The sequence below is a fragment of the Eschscholzia californica genome, unplaced genomic scaffold (genome assembly GCF_041429995.1).
Source record: "Eschscholzia californica isolate CP2 unplaced genomic scaffold, dmEscCali1.0.p SCAF_1, whole genome shotgun sequence".
Classification (NCBI taxonomy): domain Eukaryota; kingdom Viridiplantae; phylum Streptophyta; class Magnoliopsida; order Ranunculales; family Papaveraceae; genus Eschscholzia; species Eschscholzia californica.
Window position 1 is genome coordinate 43,176,366 of NW_028238198.1, and position 19,457 is coordinate 43,195,822.

A 19,457-nucleotide genomic window follows, 5' to 3' on the forward strand; every position below is an offset into this window, starting at 1 on the left:
AGACATTTGGTGTTCTACCATCTGCCTCTAGAACAGATACCCAGCTATATACTTCATCTCAAACTAAGAAGGGACAATCAGCCAGGTTTATAACAACACTCAAGGGTGTTGACATCTGAGCCATAGAAGGCACTTTAACGATTGGGAGTGTCCAATTCTTCTAGATTTGCTGAATGTCATTGAAGGCCACACTCCCAATGACAGAAGATGTGAGAGTGTGTAAAGACGGGGAGGGTGATAAAATCATTGTAAAAAATTTCTACCGGAAGAACAATCACATCGGATTTGACAATACACTCTCTACAAGCGAATTCAGTTGGAAAAAACCAATTCTTCAAGAGTTAGTTTCACAACTCGGCACTGTTCTTACAAAAGCTTCCAACAATGAACCCGCTGAACAGAAGGCGATTCTACTTGGTTAATAGATGCATTATGTGTAAAGAGGCAGAGGAATCCAGGAATCATCTATTCATTCAGTGCAGGGTCGCTTCGGAAATTTGTAATTACTCCCTCCGTCTCATATTAAGAGTCTCACTTTCCTTTTAGAGATGTCTCATATTAAAAGTCTCATTTCTTTTTTTATCATATAAAATCCATCAACTTTCCAACAATGCCCTTTCTTTGATATAATAAAAAATTTATAATCAACATTGATGGAAGCAACTAAAAAAGGTAATTTAATTCAAGTCAATTACAAAAAAGACATTAATTAATTTTTTTTGTTTTGTCCAATAAAAATTAAATCATTTTCAATTACAAAGTTTCGATTTAAATGAGACTACTTTAATTTGTTGGAATTAGTACTTACAATAAAAGCATATTGACATTAAGTGAGGTGGAACAATGAAAACTCTGTCTAACATTTGAGATGCTTTTCAACAATAAACAAGGATACAAATGGAAGAACAAAATATATGAAAAAAGTTGGAGTTCCGAACTGGGACTCTTAATATGATACAGAGGGAGTATTACATTAGCAGCCTGAAGCTAAGTTGGTGTTTTCCAAAGAACATCAATCAAGCTCTGGGGAAGTGTCTGGGTTCGAAACAACAGAAGGATAGTAAGGACACTGGGAATATGGTTTCAAAAGCCATAATATGGGGCATTTGGAAAGAGAGGACTAACAAAATCTTTAAGGGGACGAACATCCATAGTGAAAAAGTGGAAAAAGGATGTAAAAGGAATTGTGAATCACTGGAGCATAAACCTATGTTGGGCTCTAACAAAGTCACAGCAAGACTCTGTTAACAATTGCGAGGCCTTGTTGTCGTAACATGTAACTAGGCTTCCCAAAAACTTTTCTATAGTTTCTTGTCGTCTCAATATGTATATATATATATATATATATACATATATATTTATGCGAGGTTTCAAAAAAGAAAAAGATTTACACCATGTTGTCTGACGCCTAGGCAACGCAACATATATACTGTCTCGCCTAAGCTTTTCTTTAGAGATTTAGTCGAACACAGACACCCAAAAAAATTCAATTGACGTGGTGAATACGTGCTTCTGACTCAATGCGTTTGAATATATCTGAGTGGTATTTCCCCTTATATGCCTCATAGCTTCAATCAACATTAGACACAACAATAGAGAAACTATGTAATACTACAACAATATACATTCCCTCCGTCCCAAATTAAGAGTCTCATTTTGAAAATATAATTTTTTTTTCACAATATTTACTTTTCCATTTTTAGCCATGTTAATGTTTAGCATATATTTTGGAATTCATAGAATTATAACGAGGTATTATATCTCTCACTTCACTTACCATAATTGAGCAATTATTGACAATTAAACTTCTATATAATACTAATTCATTACTCTTAAAAAAAAGTTTAAAAAGATGCACCAAAATAAAGGCACAATAAAATGTGATGATTTTAAAATTTAAAATTGGTTAAGTTTGGGTATGCAATTTGGCGCTTTTTTCATTTTTCACTTTAACTAATTTTAAGTTTATAAGTTAAACTTCCATTGTGACAATTTTCGAATTTTGAAATTTTTTTTTGGACAAATTTTCATTCTCGACTCCCAAAATGGATTAGTCGCACTATACATAAGATCAAGGAATGAAATTTCGGTTTCGGTGGAAATTTCGGTCGGTCAAAAAGTGGAAACGTTTCGCAGAAATGTTTCGGTCAGTGTGGAAATCTTACAAATCTACAGAAATGATAGAAATATGATGCAATTATATATAACAAGATTATTAAACCATAATGAAGCATAAAAATGATGTTTAACATTATCTATTAGTTCGAGGGTGTACTAACAATTACACAGTTACTTCCGAGAGTAAATTGAATAACTTTTTGGCTATAACACCTAAATGATAACATTCTTACTGATAATAGTTAATAGTTAACAAACTATGTTAGTTTGAGAAGGTATCGTCAATTACACAGTTATATCAGGGGTGTTACTAAGATAAAATCAATTTAGGCATTTAAGTCAAAGCGTAAATCATTCAAATAGATTCAAAAACCATGGAAAATATAACATAAAAATCAAGAGAGATCTAAGAGAAATGAAGATGAAAAAGACGAAGGAAGGCATATGTTTCTAATATTAGTTCTCCGGTCTTTTTGCTAGATTTCTACTATGTCTGTCGAAATTTCCATCATGTCGGTGGAAATTTCGATATTTCCAACAACTTCGGTGGAAATTTCGATCATGTCGGTGGAAACTATGTAGGAAGTAGTTGTAAGTGTTATTTCGTGCACCTAATCTCATTTTAGGAAACGTTTCGTGAAATTTCGGTGAAATTTTGGGAAGTTTCATTCCTTGCATAAGACTAGTTTCCGTAAACACAAATTATTCTTACCTCTCTCTCTAAAATATTACCAAAATACTAATAAAGGCTTTAATAGCTAATAAAGGCAGTATATATTGCCCACACCAGTACAAAGGTATAATTGAAAAAAGTAGGATTTAATATGATAAGAAAAGAAATTAAACTTTTAATTTCGGAAGGAGGGAGTATAAAGCATTAACATTCACCAAAAGTCTCCAAGTCATAAACTAAAAGTAGAAGAAGCACTCTCCTTTCACTCTTTTGCTCCCGCCTGAACTCTTTTCTTTGGAGAGACTAGAGAATACCAACCCTAAAACACTGTATCACATTATAATATAAAAATAAAATGACTTAAAAGGTAAAAGAACAAGAAAATGTTTTTTACATAAAATTAACAAAATGAACCAGGCGAGGTGATGAGTAAGGCACTAACTTAATTGTGCTCGAGCGCTCAAAGCGTGCATCAAGGGAAACCTGAGAAGCAACACGAACGCCTTCTTAGCATACCGCCTTGGTGCTTAAGAACGCTTTGATAGCGTAAAATTTTATGTCATTGTGTGACTAAGTGCGTTGGCTGAAGCTTCAATCGAAGTGTAATTCATTATAAATTAAGCTGAATATGTATATATATATATATATAGACACATACACTCTAACTTTTAGTTTAGAGTTCCTTGGGATCATTTAGTTTCTTTTACTTGCTTTCACTTGTATATTCCCACCTTCATTTAATATTTATATTCAGTTACAAAGTTCAAAAAAAAAAAAATAATCTAAGAAATAATTGACATACTAGAAACATTCATATGAAAATAGTAAACGCTTTATGTAGGGAGCTTTTATTAAAAATAATAATAAGACATAAAAATTGTCCTCCTGAACTCCCAGGACTCAATATGAAGATCTAAGGAGTATGTTCGTTTTCCTTGTATTTATTCAAATTATTAAAAAAAAATAGATATAAATTTTTTCTAATATTCGAAGGCAACAAACATATAGAAGTAGAGCAAGTGAAATGGAAGCAATTTCGCTAATGCTTCTTTTACAATTTGCAGGCTTTTGTTCTTGGCTGCAAGCTTTGCAACCAAGATGGTTCGGAAGTATGGGTTGCTACAGCATGAAAAAGATAAAATTCTGTTCCAGAGCAGTTCAGCTAGGGAACTAGATCAAATTAGCAATTCAAAAAGGCTCCACGAGATGGCTCATTTTCTGGAGGTCATCAGGAATTTGCAGCGTCGACGTAGCACAAACAACAGAAAACCGGCTCAAGGATTGGTATAGTGATAACTGTTTCTAGATTATAGTTTAATCCTTGAAGGTTTCTGCAACTGACTAATTTCTATATGTTCTCTTAGTTACAGGTAGATGGTAGGGATTTGTTGAACCTGCCGGATAAAGATTCAATGCAGGATGACCCTCATCCTCAAATTCTTAAACTTGATGCTGTTCCTTCAGACTTACAGAAGCAGGCTGATATGTCCTTACCAGTATCTGGATCCACATTTGATGACACAGAGAAGTTTGCTTTGACCGCAGTAGAACCATTTGGAACCTTGGCAATATCGGACTCGGGGACAGGTGAAGCGTCGTCTGTCCTTGCACGGGAAGAGGTTCATGGAAGAATATTGATTCCCTTGGAAAATCCAAAGGACATGATTGCACGTTGGAAAATAGAAAATTTGGACTTGAAGACCATTGTCAAGGATGCTTTACATTCAGGTCGACTCCCTTTAGCAGTGCTTCAACTACACCTCCAACGTTTCGGAAATCTAGTTACCGAAGAGGAGCCTCACGATACTTTCAGTGAAGTTCGTGATGTTGCAAGAGCTATTGCCTATGATCTCCTTTTGAAGGTAGCATACGGTGGTCCTGTAAATAAAGCTGACTTATTATTATTTCTTTTTTTGTACTAATACTGTGTTACTGATAGGGGGAAACTGCACTTGCCGTCGCGACGTTGCAAAGACTAGGGGAGGACATTGAGGTCAGCCTCAAACAACTCTTATTTGGTACTGTAAGAAGAGCCCTACGGATGCAGATCATGAATGAGTTGAAAAGATATGGATTCTTGGGACCAAATGACTGGAAGATGTTGGAGAGAATATCTCTTATTGAGGTTTATTAGTTGCCATCTTCTGTTTCTTATGGTCTATTGCCTTATTTACATCTTACAAGAGTCTATGCTGGTTGGGCTTTTATGAGCTAACACTTCTCTTGTTTTGCGCAAAAAAGAGGTTGTATCCAAGCAGTAATTTCTGGGAAGTCTTTTCTGGTCTGCGGAAAGAAGTTGGAGAAGGCCCACCTGACTTAACATTGCCTGCAAACAAGTTGGGCCTGACGTGCCTGCCGTCACTGAACAACTGTATCATTGATTGTGGCGAGATTGATGGAGTTGTTTTAGGTCCTTGGGCAAGTATCAGCCAGAGCTCTGCTTTTCCTATGGCAGATGAAGATACTAACCAGGATGGATACTGGGCAGCTGCAGCCATCTGGTCTGATGCTTGGGATCAACGAACCATAGACCGTGTAAGTTGCATATCTTCTATTCTCTTTGTGCAGATTCTAATTATTAGAAATTTTTTTTGTGCAACTTAACAACATCGAGATCTTGTCTTTAAATTTAAGCATGAGTAGAAGTTTATTATTTATCACAACTGCAACTGGTGATATCATCAGATATCTGTTGGTGCAGTAATGATACTTTTAGGCTTTAGCAGCTAAGGAACTTGTCGAAGTTTTCTTTTACGCTTTTATGTTATAGAAGCGAGTGAAATGATATCTGTTTCTTCCCTTTTGTGTTTGATTCTGCTCTCTGGAGCTCTTCAATTGTCATTGCTTTTGCAATTCAGATACCATATGTATCACATATCCCAAACAGGGCTATAGATGACAAGGAAACATATAAGAGAGAAGAAAAGAAAATGGAATATTCAGATGTAGGAAGATAGAACTTCATTTGAATATAAGTATCTTATTACATGTGAAAATAATTATTCTTGAAAGAAGAGAACTTGTGATTTCAATCATCTTCGAAGTCAACAGTGTTGGTGTATTGTGATTGGCGGCTGATCAGATATGTTCGTATAAATCCAGAATGAGGATGGTTTCATTTCAACAAATTTCTTCTTATTTATCAGTGAGCAAGGAACCTATAATACGGGTTGTTGAAACTTTCACCAAAATAAGTTAAAAAATTCTTTATGTGATTTTGAGTGTTAATTCTTGAACTATTTTGGTATCGCCTGGGGACAGTTGCGCTGGGCTATAATTTGACCAATTTAAGTGATCTGCTATCTCATCCATATTGCATGACATTTCTGTAATATATTATAAGTAGAATTGCTATAACTGATTTTGAATCAACCACTTGGTTTTGTTATGTTAGTACATTGTTTTCGACATTTATTTTTCTTCATAGCTTCTTGGTTTATGTATTGGCTTTTTGTACAGGATAATTTATGTTTTTCTTACTGCACAGATAGTGCTGGACCGACCTTTCCTTATGGGCGTTCATGTGCTGTGGGAGTCACAGCTCGAGTATCATATATGCCACAATGACTGGGAGGAGGTTTGTAAACTTCTGGACCTGATTCCATCATCAGTATTGTCTGAGGGAACTCTCCAAATAAATTTGGATGGGTTACAGTCGGCAGAAGTGGAGGGATGTGGTTTAGGGGTCTCTCACTATGGCAAATATATTTGCTCTCCCGAAGAATTAGATACAGTGTGTATGACTGTGCCAAAAGTAAACATTTTGAGGTATTCTGTTAGTAATATGTGTTCAGTGTGGATAAAAATGCTCCTTGAGCAGGAACTTGCCAAAAGATTTATATTTTTGAGGGAGTACTGGGATGGAACCGAAGAGATTGTGCCTATTCTAGCTCGTGCAGGTTTTATTATCAATCTATCGAAACGTACCATTCAGGATGACATCATCAAGAGTATACCTGATTTTGGCGTCACCAATAATGGTGGAGAATTTGACATAGATGCAGCTCAAGCTTTTCATAAACTCATTATACATCACTGTGCACAATATGACTTACCGTACCTTCTGGACCTTTACCTTGATCATCAAAAATTGGTTCTGGATAATGATTCTCTTAGTTCATTACGGGAAGCTGCAGTAAGTCTCTAGAATCCACTGTGTTTACTTTTCCAAGTGAGAATTATTCTGTAGATCCATTTTCATTCATTTTGTTTTAAACCTGTATGTAATATTTTTATTAACTATTTTGTGATGTTTGGCTTACTGTTTAGAATTTAGTTGATTTTCTACCAATAGTAATTTGTTCTGCACTAAAATTCAGACGAGTGACTTGGTGTCTTAAAAGAATGTAATGATACATTATTTAATATTTATAGATATAGATTTCTTATGAGCCAAAAGAAGGTTCCCTCCACATCATTTAGCCCTCAAATCAAAACCAGAACAGATTGGCAAGTCAATTAGGTCACAAGTCAATTAGGTCAATTTTATATGAAGATAATGATCAACTGTTGATGGTTCTCTGTGTAGGTTTTGAAAGTGCTTGTAGAAAAAGATGAACCTATATTATTATGTCTTTATGTATTGTATGATCTTAAATGATGACTATCTTGTACATATGTATTATTTTAAGAAAGCCTGAAGTAAGGCAGATAATAATTATAATTGTGATCTTAACCTATGAGTTGCCAGTTCATCATTAGTCATGTTACGTTTTTTAGGACTCTTAACAAAGTTAAGTTTTATCAGGACAGGGAAGTTTCGAATGGGCCTGATACTTGGGAAGATCCAAATTGTAGTATAGCTTTGCTTTTGTTCGTAGGTTAATGATCACGATTGTCTATTACTTTGTGATTCTTACTTTCTTCTTTTCTTTGTTTTCATTGCGAAGTGTGATTTGGCAACTTTTCACTATAGGTGCTCATGCTGCAAGTTAAGCTATGCTTCGTAATGTGCTAATATGTCAAAACATTTCAGGGAGACTGTGAATGGGCAAAGTGGTTGTTGCTATCGAGAATCAAGGGTTGTGAATATGATGCATCTTTGTCTAACGCGAGAGCTATTGCATCAAAAAATGTAGTTCTAGGTGGTAAACTCAATGTCTTGGATATGGAAGAAGTAATACACACTGTTGATGACATGGCAGAAGGAGGAGGAGAGATGGCTGCTTTAGCAACCCTGATCTATGCTCCTTCTCCAATCCAAAAATGCCTGTTCAGTGGCAGCGTAAGTAGGCATTTGAATTCTTCAGCCCAGTGCACATTGGAGAACCTAAGGCCCACCCTTCAACGTTTCCCCACACTTTGGCGTGCTTTAATTGCTGCTTGCTTTGGACATGATGCAACCGGCATATCTTCGGCTCCTGATGCCAAGAATGGTTAGTTTTAGCTTCATTCTTATCTGTTTCCAGTTGGATTGGCTTTACTTAAGAGTTGTTTGGTACATTTTCCCCAATTTTTTGGTCTAATTCTTTCTTGACCATGAATCTAAAAGTTACCTTTCCATTTGCAGTATTTGGCAACTCACCTTTAGCTGACTATTTAAACTGGCGTGAGACTATATTCTCTTCTGCTGGACGTGATACTTCACTGGTTCAAATGCTTCCGTGCTGGTTTTCGAAGCCCATGCGGAGACTGATTCAGCTTTTTGTGCAGGTTATTCTTTTCCACCTTTTACAGCTTAACTTTTGGTCCATGACTCTTCTCATTTTTGTTTTTTCTTGACACCTTTTATTTAAGTACTTCAACTTTAGGTTAAGACTTGAATCATCTGATGTTAAAAGTTAAGTGAATTTCTACTGAACTTATTTGAACATATTTTCCTCAGCATTTACAACGTTAGAATATAGAGTTTCAGTGTGGGCTGTTTTGTCCTTTGCTTGCAACATAAACAATGTGTAAAGTCAGTAAAATGAAATTTCGCGAAACGTTTTCTAAATTTAGATTAGGTTCAGGAAATCATTACAACTATTTCCTGCATAGTTTCCACCGACACGAGGGAAATTCGACCGATATAATAGAAATCTACTAAAACATCCAGAGAAACTAATACTAGAAACATATCTTTTCCTTCATCTTTTTCATCTTCATTTCTCATAGATATCTCTTGTTCTTTATGTCATGTTTTTTAAATATATTTGAATGATTTACGCCCTAACTTAACTGCCAAAATTGATTTTATCTTAGTAACACCCCTGCCATAAGTGTGAAATTGACAATGCCTTCTCAAACTAACATAGTTTGTTAACTATGAACTATTACCAGTAAGAATGTTATCTTTTCCGTGTTATAGCCTAAAAGTTATTCAACTTACCTCCGGACGTAGGCGTGTAATTGTTAATACTCCCTCAAACTAATAGATTTTGTTAATCCGTTAGAAACACCATTTTTATGCTTCGTTATGGTTTAATAATCTTGTTATACATAGTTGCATCATATTTCTATCATTTCTTGTGGATTTTAAGATTTCCACACTGACCAAAATGTTTCTACGAAACGTTTCCACTTTTGGACCGACCGAAATTTCGTTCCTTGGTGCAAATTATTAATTATGTGCTTCTCTTTATACCTGATCTCTTCAATTTAATTGGTTATGAACTCGTGGACCTGGGTAAAATCTACCAATCTGTTGTTTCAAGCTACTGATTTGGCTGTCCAGCGAACAGAATAGCGGTTCCAGTTACATCAAGAAACTCCATTGTCTTCTAGAAATCATGATTGGGATCAAGTCAGCTTTCTAGCCCATTGTAAACATCTTGGCTAACCAGATCCATTCACGTCCCTTTTACGATCTATTGTAACTGCCGCATTGTGTCCTGATTCCTAAGGAGTCCTAAGACTCCTAACCCAGTTCAATAGAGGTGGCTGATATTTGAATTACTATCAGTCAGGACTTTCTATTTTGTTGTAAATTGTAGAAAGTACTTACTTAAGGATATCAAATAATAGTAGATTGCGGTACTAAAAGTATAAAACTCATATTCTTAGAGTCCTTTAAAAATCTTTCTTTTCTTGTTGTTGTCGTAAATTGGGAAGCGTGGATGTCGTGAAGAATCCTGTTAACCTTTAGCTACCCTTTCAAGCTTTTATATATTTTTTCTTTTAATATATTCATTCAAATTTTCAATAAAAAATATTCTCAGTCGACTAGTCGAGTCTATATAAAGATTTAAAACTCTCCACTATGGACTTTGAAGATCAGTACTAGATCAAATGCCTGAATGCTAGTTTCTTAAAAAAAGAATCCCTGAATGCTACCTTTCTCTTTCCTCACTGCTGATTTCTGTCTCTACATTTTCTAAATCATCCCAATTTCTTCCCTTTGCAACATGGGTTGGAACTGAGTATATAATCTTGAGAAATATAACTTTGTTTGTGGTATTTATTTATTGTATCTACAGTGTTAGATTAGATTTGTAAAAAATTAGAAATATAATTTTATCTCTGCTAGATTATTTATCTAGGCAACCTTATTGATTTTTTCTTTGTTCAAATGATTTACTGTGTTTCTTTCGTGTTGTCATTATAGGGCCCTTTTGGATGGCAATCGCTAGCAGGGGTATCAGCAGGAGAATCATATTTGCACCGAGATATTAACTTTTTGATTGGTGCACATGAAAATTCTGAGGTTAGTGCAATGTCGTGGGAAGCTGCTATCCAGAAAAGTGTTGAGAAGGAGCTGTATGCGTCTTCATTACAGGTTTGAGTCATCGAACTGATACTTTTTTTTTTTTTCAATAATTATATTATATTATTCTCAAGTGTTTTCTGTGCATTTGGTGATAAGCGTCTACTTTTAGTGGATGATGAACAAAATTAATCATGTGTATAAGCTACTGTTACGAAATTTTGTTCTTGGTCTGAATTTGATTCATGTACTTGATGAGATAATGTTATAATGTCATTTGCGCTCTGGTTTGACCTGTTACAGGAAACCGCTTTTGGGATTGAGCATCACTTGCACAGGGGACGTGCATTAGCAGCTTTCAATCATCTTCTAGGCCTACGAATTAAAATGTTGAAATCTGAAAATAGCCACAGGAAACAATTTTCTGCTTCAGCGCCCGGACAAATGAATATGCAATCCGATGTTCAAATGCTTCTTGCACCAGTGACCCAAACTGAAGAGTCTCTTCTTGCAACTGTATGCACAGACCCTTCTCAGTACATTCTAGATCTGTTGTTCAGTATATGTTATCTTTGGTAGTTGGTTTTATTAAAATAGTTCTAACCACATCTGTTATGCTTTTCAAAATAATAATCAGAAGTTCAGAACAAACTGAAATTTGAAAATTAACTTTCCTTTTTTCCTTCTTTTGTAATTGAGTAACATGCATAAATTATGTTAGTCATAACTCATACATTATAAACACTTGGGAAACCCCAAAAACCTTAATAAGCTACGTAATTGATGAAAAGTTGGTGTAAATAAGGAGTTCTGCAGTACTTCGATATCACCTCTAGAATCTTATTTGCATTAATCATGATCCATCATTGAATGAGGGAGAAAGATTAACAGTGAATGACTAGGAAAGTGCTCTACCCTTGGGTATAATGATTGAAATAGGGATATTTTTGTCAGCAGTTCAGTCACTTCTTTTGCATATACTATTTCAGGTCATGCCACTTGCGATTTCGCACTTTGAGGATTCAATGTTGGTTGCCTCATGTGCCTTCCTTTTGGAGCTCTCTGGATTATCTGCTGGTATGATTCGTGTAGACGTTGCTGCTCTGAGACGAATATCTTCTTTCTATAAGTCCAGTCAGTACAATGAGCAGTTTCAGCATTTTTCGCCGAAGGGGTCTGCATTCCATGCGGTACCCCGTGAAGGTGATGTTTCAGTTTCTCTAGCTCGGGCTCTGGCAGATGATTACCTACACCATGAAAATACCAGCAGTATTGAGCAAAATGAGACCCCTAATACAGTTAAAGTCAGTAAGCGACCTTCACGAGCTGTACTTGCCGTTTTACAGCACTTGGAAAAGGTAAGCTTGCCATTGATGGTTGATGCGGGATCTTGGTTATCAAGTGGCACGGGGGATGGAACTGAGTCCAGGTCTCAACAGAAAGCTGCAAGCCAGCACTGGAGTTTGGTTACAACTTTTTGTCAAATGCACCAGATGCCCTTGAGCACAAAATATCTTGCTGTACTAGCGAAGGACAACGACTGGGTACCTCATCTTTCTTTAGCTCCTAGATTGTTTATATTACTTTTGATGTTTCTTAAGTTGAGATTGGTAATTTTTTTTAGGTTGGGTTTCTGACTGAGGCTCAAGTTGTGGGGCACCCATATGATGCAACTATCCAAGTGGTAAGTTTCATTACATACTATCGCTCGCTTGTGTATAATTAGGCAATGGGTGATTCTTTATAAAAATGTTCCAAGAAAGATAAAAGGAGCTAACAACAAAAGCAATAACATGTCTATGCGTTCGGCCTTATTTTACGATTTATTCGGTTGCTAATGCGGATACCTTATATGGGTGTTGGATATCTAAACCCTTACCTCATCCATGTCATACAGAGTTGAGAGTTTTTATGCTGAGTGAGGACTGCTGAAAAGATGACGGATTACATTTTGCTTTTCCAAAGTCAAAAGATATAACTTTGATCTAATTCATTTGTTTGTTGTATTTCAGGCATCTAAGGAGTTCACCGATCCACGACTCAAGATCCACATTTTAACAGTACTAAAAAGCATGTATTCGACAAGAAGGAAATCTAGTCCATCAAATTCAGACCCTAAGGGAAGAAATGATGAAATAGCGTTCTCAACGGAAAACAACGTGATGACTCCTGTAGAACTTTTTGGAATTCTTGCTGAATGTGAGAAACAGAAAGGTCCTGGGGAGGCTCTTCTTTTAAGAGCAAAAGACTTGCGTTGGTCTCTTTTGGCAATGATTGCTTCATGTTTTTCAGATGTATCTCCTCTGTCTTGCTTAACCGTATGGCTGGAGATCACAGCAGCAAGGTTAGTTTCTTTCGTTCCAATTATTTCTGTAGTTTATACATTTATTTTATGTGGGAAGTATTCTGTTTTAATTGACTACTGGCCACATAATCAGTGGTTTCTTCTCTGTATTTATTAAAATACGCTCTGCCTCTTATTCTTGTCTATATCCAATTATGGTTCTTCTATATTTGTTCCTTTTCATATTCAACTTTTGGTCATAGGACTTACTTGAGAAGTTTTTTTGCAGGGAGACTTCATCCATCAAGGTGAATGACATTTCCTCTCAGATTGCAAATAATGTTGGAGCAGCAGTTGCAGCTACCAATTCACTACCAGTTAGAAGTAGAGACATTACGTTTCATTACAATAGAAGGAGTGCGAAAAGAACATGCCTGATGAAATCTGCCACAGCTGCTGAAGTGTCAAACGTCTCTAGCAATACTGATGTTGTCAGAGTAACTGTGCCTCTGGAACTTTCTCCTGAAGAAGAAAAAAGAAACCTAGAGGGCGAGGATATCAAAGTTTTAAGTGATCCCGATGAAGGAACTGCTTCACTGGCCAAGATGGTCTCAGTTCTTTGTGAACAACGCCTTTTTCTACCTCTGCTTAGGGCTTTTGAAATGTTTCTCCCGTCATGTTCTCTGCTACCATTTGTCCGCTCCCTTCAGGTTTGTATTCAGAAAATTGAATGCAACGGAAACCATTCTGTTGTGATTGTCATTGTAACATTTTTTGTAACTTCTCTGCTCGCCGCCTTTTCTTTCTGTATCTCTTGTGGGCTGTCAATTTTGATTAGTTTCCCATGTTTGCTCTTAGGCATTTTCGCAGATGCGGCTGTCTGAAGCATCTGCACATCTGGCATCCTTTTCAGCCAGAATCAAGGAAGAAACTTTCCCGACGAAGGCAAATATAGGAAAAAAAGGGCAGATCGGAGTTTCATGGATAGGCTCAACTGCTGTTAGAGCTGCCAAAGCAATGCTATCGACCTGCCCTTCTGCATATGAAAAACGATGCTTGTTGCAACTCCTGGCTGCAACTGATTTTGGAGATGGAGGATCTGCTGCAACTTACTTTCGGAGACTTTATTGGAAAATTAATTTAGCTGAGCCTTCTCTGCGGAAAGAGGATGACTTGTACCTTGGGAATGAAACTCTAGACGACGCTTCACTTTTAACCGCATTAGAAAATAACAGGCACTGGGAACAAGCTCGTAATTGGGCAAGGCAGTTGGAGGCAAGTGGTGCACCATGGGAATCGGCATCTCATCATGTTACTGAAACACAGGTGTAGTACCGCAAAAATCTTATACTAAAGGTTTTTTGCTCATTGCGTCCTGACTTAATGGTCACCAAGGTACATGGAAGATGTCCGGTCACTGGTGTTGATCCTTCCAAATTTGGCGCTTGAATTTTCTTAGTTCTTTAAGCTACAAAAAATAATAATAAACCAACACCTAGTAAATCCCTAAACAATGCTTTTCCCTAGAATATATTTGGTCTAATAACAGATAAAGAGAAAGAAAGTGGCAATAAGTGTCATTTATGAGGAAAGGGTAGAAGCAGTAAATAGTTGGATGGTGACAAGATCCTGATACTGGCACTTGATAATGACTGTGGGCCTATGCGTGCATAAGATTTCTAGTGAGATGAGATTGAGCTTATAAAAGAATAATTGATGGATCCTCTGTGAGTGCCAGAATAGCAGTAAATGCTCCAATTTTGCGGGACCAAACGTGATATAATTGTTAGATTTGTTTCCTCTCCATGATACATCCACACACCTGATGTATCCATTATTCCGCTACGAACCAGCTTGAGCTTTAGCTTAAATGATTCTTAACCAAGGATCTTAAGTGGTTTGAAACATCTAGTTTATTCCTGAGTAGAGTTTATTATGCTTAGATAGTTAGATGTGTTTCTCTTGGTTGGAGTTGGATTTCCATTTGTCCTTTTTTTTTTTTGGTTAATATTGATATTCCCGTAAGATTGAGCTGTTCGAGTATATTGTAATTTGTATGTAAGTAACATGTTATTTATCTTACCTTCTATTGCAGGCTGAAGCTATGGTAACTGAGTGGAAGGAATTCCTATGGGATGTCCCAGAAGAAAGAGCTGCATTATGGGGCCACTGCCAGACACTTTTTATAAGATACTCATTCCCTGCATTACAGGTCCAGCCCATGCTAATCTTTTTTGTAATATCATTGGAGAAACACTAGCTGCCTCTTTCTGCAGGTTGCGTAATTATGCGTCTGTTGACAGTATTTGCTGTCAATTTGTATACAGGCAGGACTATTTTTCCTCAAGCATGCAGAAGCTGTGGAGAAAGATATCCCAGCAAGAGAACTGCACGATATTCTGCTACTAGCCTTGCAGTGGTTAAGTGGAACCATAACCATGTCTAGTCCGTAAGTGATTTCTCATATCGTACTTCAAAATTTCTAAAATTTGGATTTCTATGGGTGTATTATGTTCGCCTCTGGTACTGATCAGAACGACAGAATCAGTTCCATGTATTTTTCTCAGAATGTTTCAGAATCCCAATTTGATGTAAACATGTTGGCGGAAGCTACACCGGAGGTTTACACGCCAATGATATTTCTAGTTTTCCATCTGTACTAAAAGAAATTTTATAACTAATTTATAAATGAAGTCACAAGTTTTAGCAGTTCTCTGAAAAACTCTCTACTGAACAACTCTACAAATTGATCAATTAAAGCCTCTTTATAGATGGTAGGGTATTCCGTTTGCAGTCTATATTTACTTGTGTCTTCTTATCTCCTACTCAGTTTAGGAAACTTTAATAATTCTCAATTAAATAGATAATAACTATCCATATTTATTTCTTAGATAAAGTAGTAAATAAAATAAAGTAAAAGAAGGATTTGAGTAAATTTAGGAGACAGGCTACCTTCTCCTTGTCTTTGATTTACTGGGTTAGGGTACCAGGTCCTGGCTTAGTTTGTAACTGGTTTACATCACTTGGTCTGTTAACTAATTTGAATATTTGGCCAGAATTATGTTATTGAACTTCCTATATTTGCTACCCAGCTTTGCATTTCTGTGCTAATTTTCCTTAAAACAAATCTATGTTTTGTACAGAGTGTATCCTTTGTCTCTTCTGCGGGAAATTGAGACTAGAGTGTGGCTCTTGGCAGTTGAATCAGAAGCTGAGGTAAAGTGTGAAGGAGAGTACACCTCGCCTATTTCTGGTCAGAATTTAATGAGTGGCAATAGCTCTAGTATAATAGAACAGACTGCAAGTATTATTAGAAAGATGGATAATCATTTAAATGCAACAAGGATTGGAGCTACAGAGAGAAATGACACGAGGGAAAGTAACCAAACACAGACACGCAAATCACAAGTACTGGATGCTATTCCCCCAGCTGCTGCGAAGGCAAAACGTAGAGCCAAAAGCTATCTTCCTTCAAGAAGGTCGATAATGGACTCGGCAGACAAAAATAGTGATCTGGATGATGGAGCCAGCTCGCCCAGCGATTCGAGGAATAGTACTGAACTATTTAAAAGTTCGCCACTTCATGAGGACGCTGGAATGGAGACATCTGTTTCAAAGTGGGAGGAGAGAGTTGGACAAGAAGAGTTGGAAAGGGCTGTTCTATCTCTCCTGGAGTTTGGTCAAGTAGCAGCTGCTCAGCAGCTTCAACATAAACTCTCTCCATCAAATGTGCCGGCTGAATTTTTAATTGTAGATGCTGCTCTAAAGGTGGCGGCCATTGCAACTCCTAGTCGCAGTGAAGTCTCCTCATCAGCACTGGATGCTGAAGTTCTTTCAATTATTCAGTCATACGATGTACTGGAAGACGAATATGTTTTCGACCCTCTGCAGGTTTTGTTCTAGATCTCTCTATTGTTATTTGGTGGTTTTCCCTAAACATTTTGTACGAGGTTTAGAATATAAATCGCTCATTTTCTTGTCATGTTGCTGATAGAAGTTTTAACTTGGCAGGGAACATCATTTGCATGATTTGATCTTATCTTGTATTTAATTGTTCTATTTTGATAACAAATTGCAAAGAATTTTAGATTTGATCATTAATATATATTTATGTATTCTTTCCTTAGGTAAACTCATGGGTGATGGATCTGGTTAACCAAAAGGATACCTGTTCTAGTTGAATACTTACATATTTTTACCCAATTACAGGTCTTGGAAAGCTTAGCAACCAAATGCAAAAAAGATGGTGGGGGTGGACTATGTAAGAGAATTATAGCAGTTTTGAAAGCTGCAAACGTGTTGGAAATTTCATTTTCTGAAGCTTTTGGAAAGCGACCACTTGAACTTCTTCAGTTACTTTCTCTGAAAGCACAAGATTCACTTGAGGAAGCGAAGCTCCTAGTGCAGACTCATTCCATGGCACCAGCTAGTATTGCTCAGATTCTTGCCGAATCTTTTCTCAAGGTTACTGTTTTCTTATTTTTCAATGGTGGTAGTTGGAAGATTCATATGTTTAGACTTATTGTAAATTTTTACCTAATGCATTATGATAGGGTCTATTGGCTGCACATCGTGGAGGATATATGGATTCTCAAACAGAAGAGGGGCCTGCTCCTCTTTTATGGAGACTCTCCGACTTCTTGAAGTGGGCAGATCTTTGTCCTTCAGAACCAGAAATCGGCCATGCTTTAATGCGTCTTGTTATAACAGGGCAAGAAGTACCGCATGCATGCGAGGTACCTTTTTTCCATTTCTTCTAAATATAATGTATCTTAATTTATTCTTTCTTTGCCAAAGACACTGGCCTATGTGATTATCATATTTGCAGCCCCTTCTACTATTTGGTTGAGTAATAGGTCTCTTGTTTTATCATTTGATTCTATCTTGAGGGGGTAAAGTCAAAAAACCCTTCGGCTTTTCAATCTTATTGCTACCTGGAGCTGTAGTTCTCTTTAACATTCCTTTAGCACCCATAGGGTATCTTTGTTATCCTAGTTCGTAGATCCGTTAGTACATGTATGACTATTTCCTTCAGTTGAGATGAAATTGATAAAATATTTTCGTCCTTCACGCAATGATTCGTTGATGTTCAGGTTGAACTTCTCATTCTGTCCCACCACTTCTACAAATCTTCTGCTTGTCTGGATGGAGTGGATGTTCTTGTAGCTCTTGCAGCAACAAGGGTGGAATCTTACGTGGCCGAGGGGGATTTTTCATGTTTGGCTCGTCTGGTAACGGGTGTAAGCAACTTCCACGCCTTGAATTTCATTCTTGGAATTCTTATAGAAAATGGTCAGCTGGAGATTCTTCTTCAGAAGTATTCATCTGCAGAAAGTACCACTGGTACAGCAGAATCTGTCCGTGGATTTCGACTGTCCGTTCTCACATCACTCAGGCATTTCAATCCTCACGATCTCGATGCATTTGCTATGGTTTGTTCATGAACTCACTGAGTTCTTTCATCCTTCATCTTTAGGTGGTTTCTGACATGATATAACAAGACTAATATTACTTGCTTTTTTATTACTATACAGGTTTATAATCACTTTAATATGAAGCATGAAACTGCTTCACTACTAGAGTCACAAGCCAAGCAGTCAATAAGGCAGTGGTTCCTCCGCTACGACAGAGAGCAAATCGAAGACCTCTTAGAATCAATGCGTTATTTCATCGAGGCCGCACAAGTTCATTCCACAATAGATGCTGGAAACAAGACTAGAAATGCGTGCGCCCAAGCGTCCCTTATATCACTCCAGATCCGAATGCCTGACGTCTACTGGCTCAATTTATCTGAAACAAATGCACGACGAGTTCTTGTCGAGCAATCTCGTTTCCTAGAAGCACTAATCGTAGCCGAAGCCTACAGATTGAACCAACCAGGGGAGTGGGCCTTGGTTCTATGGAACCAAATGCTCAAACCGGAACTAACCGAGCAATTTGTGGCAGAGTTTGTATCAGTGTTGCCACTTCAGCCTTCGATGCTTGCTGAGGTGGCTAAGTTTTACAGAACGGAAGTGGCGGCAAGAGGTGACCAATCACACTTATCCGTGTGGCTTTCGCCAGGTGGGTTACCGGCAGAATGGTTAAAGCACCTCGGGAGATCATTTAGGAGTCTATTGAGGAGGACAAGAGATCTAAGATTACGGGTTCAACTTGCTACGGCCGCTACTGGGTTCAATGACGTCATAAACATATGCAATAAGGCTTTAGATAAAGTGCCTGAAACTGCAGGCCCACTTGTCCTGAGGAGGGGACATGGCGGGGCTTACCTTCCTCTCATGTGAGAGAGAGAAATCACCTCACCAACTACTGATATTGATATTTGATGATCGCAGGGTTCATGAGCTTTGATATCTAGGATTGGACATAAGACTGCGGGAACCACGTATAAATTGGATCCCGCAACGTCAGGTAAAGTTATTGTTGCGTTCTTTTAGCTTGGAAAGGGAGTTTACTTTCTGCAATGGAAGAACTAGGGCTCAGAAATGCTTCTACCATAGGAAGAGAAAAGATGGGAAGTATTAATATGAGATAGGTGAAATTGATTCTTTGAGCAGTGGGGGAATGGAAGTTGTATTCTTTTTACTATGTAGTTTTTATATGTGGTAATTATTATTAATATATGTTTGTCTGAAAGGTGCAAGTTTTTGTGTGGGGTGTGAGTATATGTAAATTAATAGGATACTTGATTTTGAAGAAATTGTAGAATCTGAAGGAGTTATGATTTTTTACATGAAAGATTTGATTTTTGGGTGGAA

The 19,457-nt window shown here is 37.2% G+C and overlaps 1 protein-coding gene across 5 annotated transcripts in view; it reads left to right on the plus strand.

Annotated features, from left to right (window-relative positions):
• Positions 1 to 19,457, plus strand: part of LOC147566996 (spatacsin carboxy-terminus protein) — a 31,835-nt gene extending 12,378 nt beyond the window's left edge. For 3 of the 5 annotated variants that reach the window (XM_086653592.1, XM_086653591.1, XM_086653589.1), the window contains 21 exons: positions 3,856 to 4,075; positions 4,156 to 4,653; positions 4,731 to 4,916; positions 5,033 to 5,326; positions 6,279 to 6,926; positions 7,767 to 8,166; positions 8,301 to 8,443; positions 10,317 to 10,487; positions 10,719 to 10,931; positions 11,405 to 11,959; positions 12,040 to 12,099; positions 12,428 to 12,759; positions 12,989 to 13,409; positions 13,558 to 14,025; positions 14,795 to 14,911; positions 15,027 to 15,148; positions 15,843 to 16,590; positions 16,909 to 17,163; positions 17,253 to 17,435; positions 17,793 to 18,131; positions 18,234 to 19,457. In XM_086653592.1, coding sequence (XP_086509718.1) covers positions 3,856 to 4,075; positions 4,156 to 4,653; positions 4,731 to 4,916; positions 5,033 to 5,326; positions 6,279 to 6,926; positions 7,767 to 8,166; positions 8,301 to 8,443; positions 10,317 to 10,487; positions 10,719 to 10,931; positions 11,405 to 11,959; positions 12,040 to 12,099; positions 12,428 to 12,759; positions 12,989 to 13,409; positions 13,558 to 14,025; positions 14,795 to 14,911; positions 15,027 to 15,148; positions 15,843 to 16,590; positions 16,909 to 17,163; positions 17,253 to 17,435; positions 17,793 to 18,131; positions 18,234 to 18,983 — 7,123 coding nt within the window. In that variant the 3' untranslated portion in view covers positions 18,984 to 19,457. The remainder of the gene's footprint in view (positions 1 to 3,855; positions 4,076 to 4,155; positions 4,654 to 4,730; positions 4,917 to 5,032; positions 5,327 to 6,278; positions 6,927 to 7,766; positions 8,167 to 8,300; positions 8,444 to 10,316; positions 10,488 to 10,718; positions 10,932 to 11,404; positions 11,960 to 12,039; positions 12,100 to 12,427; positions 12,760 to 12,988; positions 13,410 to 13,557; positions 14,026 to 14,794; positions 14,912 to 15,026; positions 15,149 to 15,842; positions 16,591 to 16,908; positions 17,164 to 17,252; positions 17,436 to 17,792; positions 18,132 to 18,233) is intronic. The other 2 variants (XM_086653593.1, XM_086653590.1) reach the window with 1 other exon arrangement.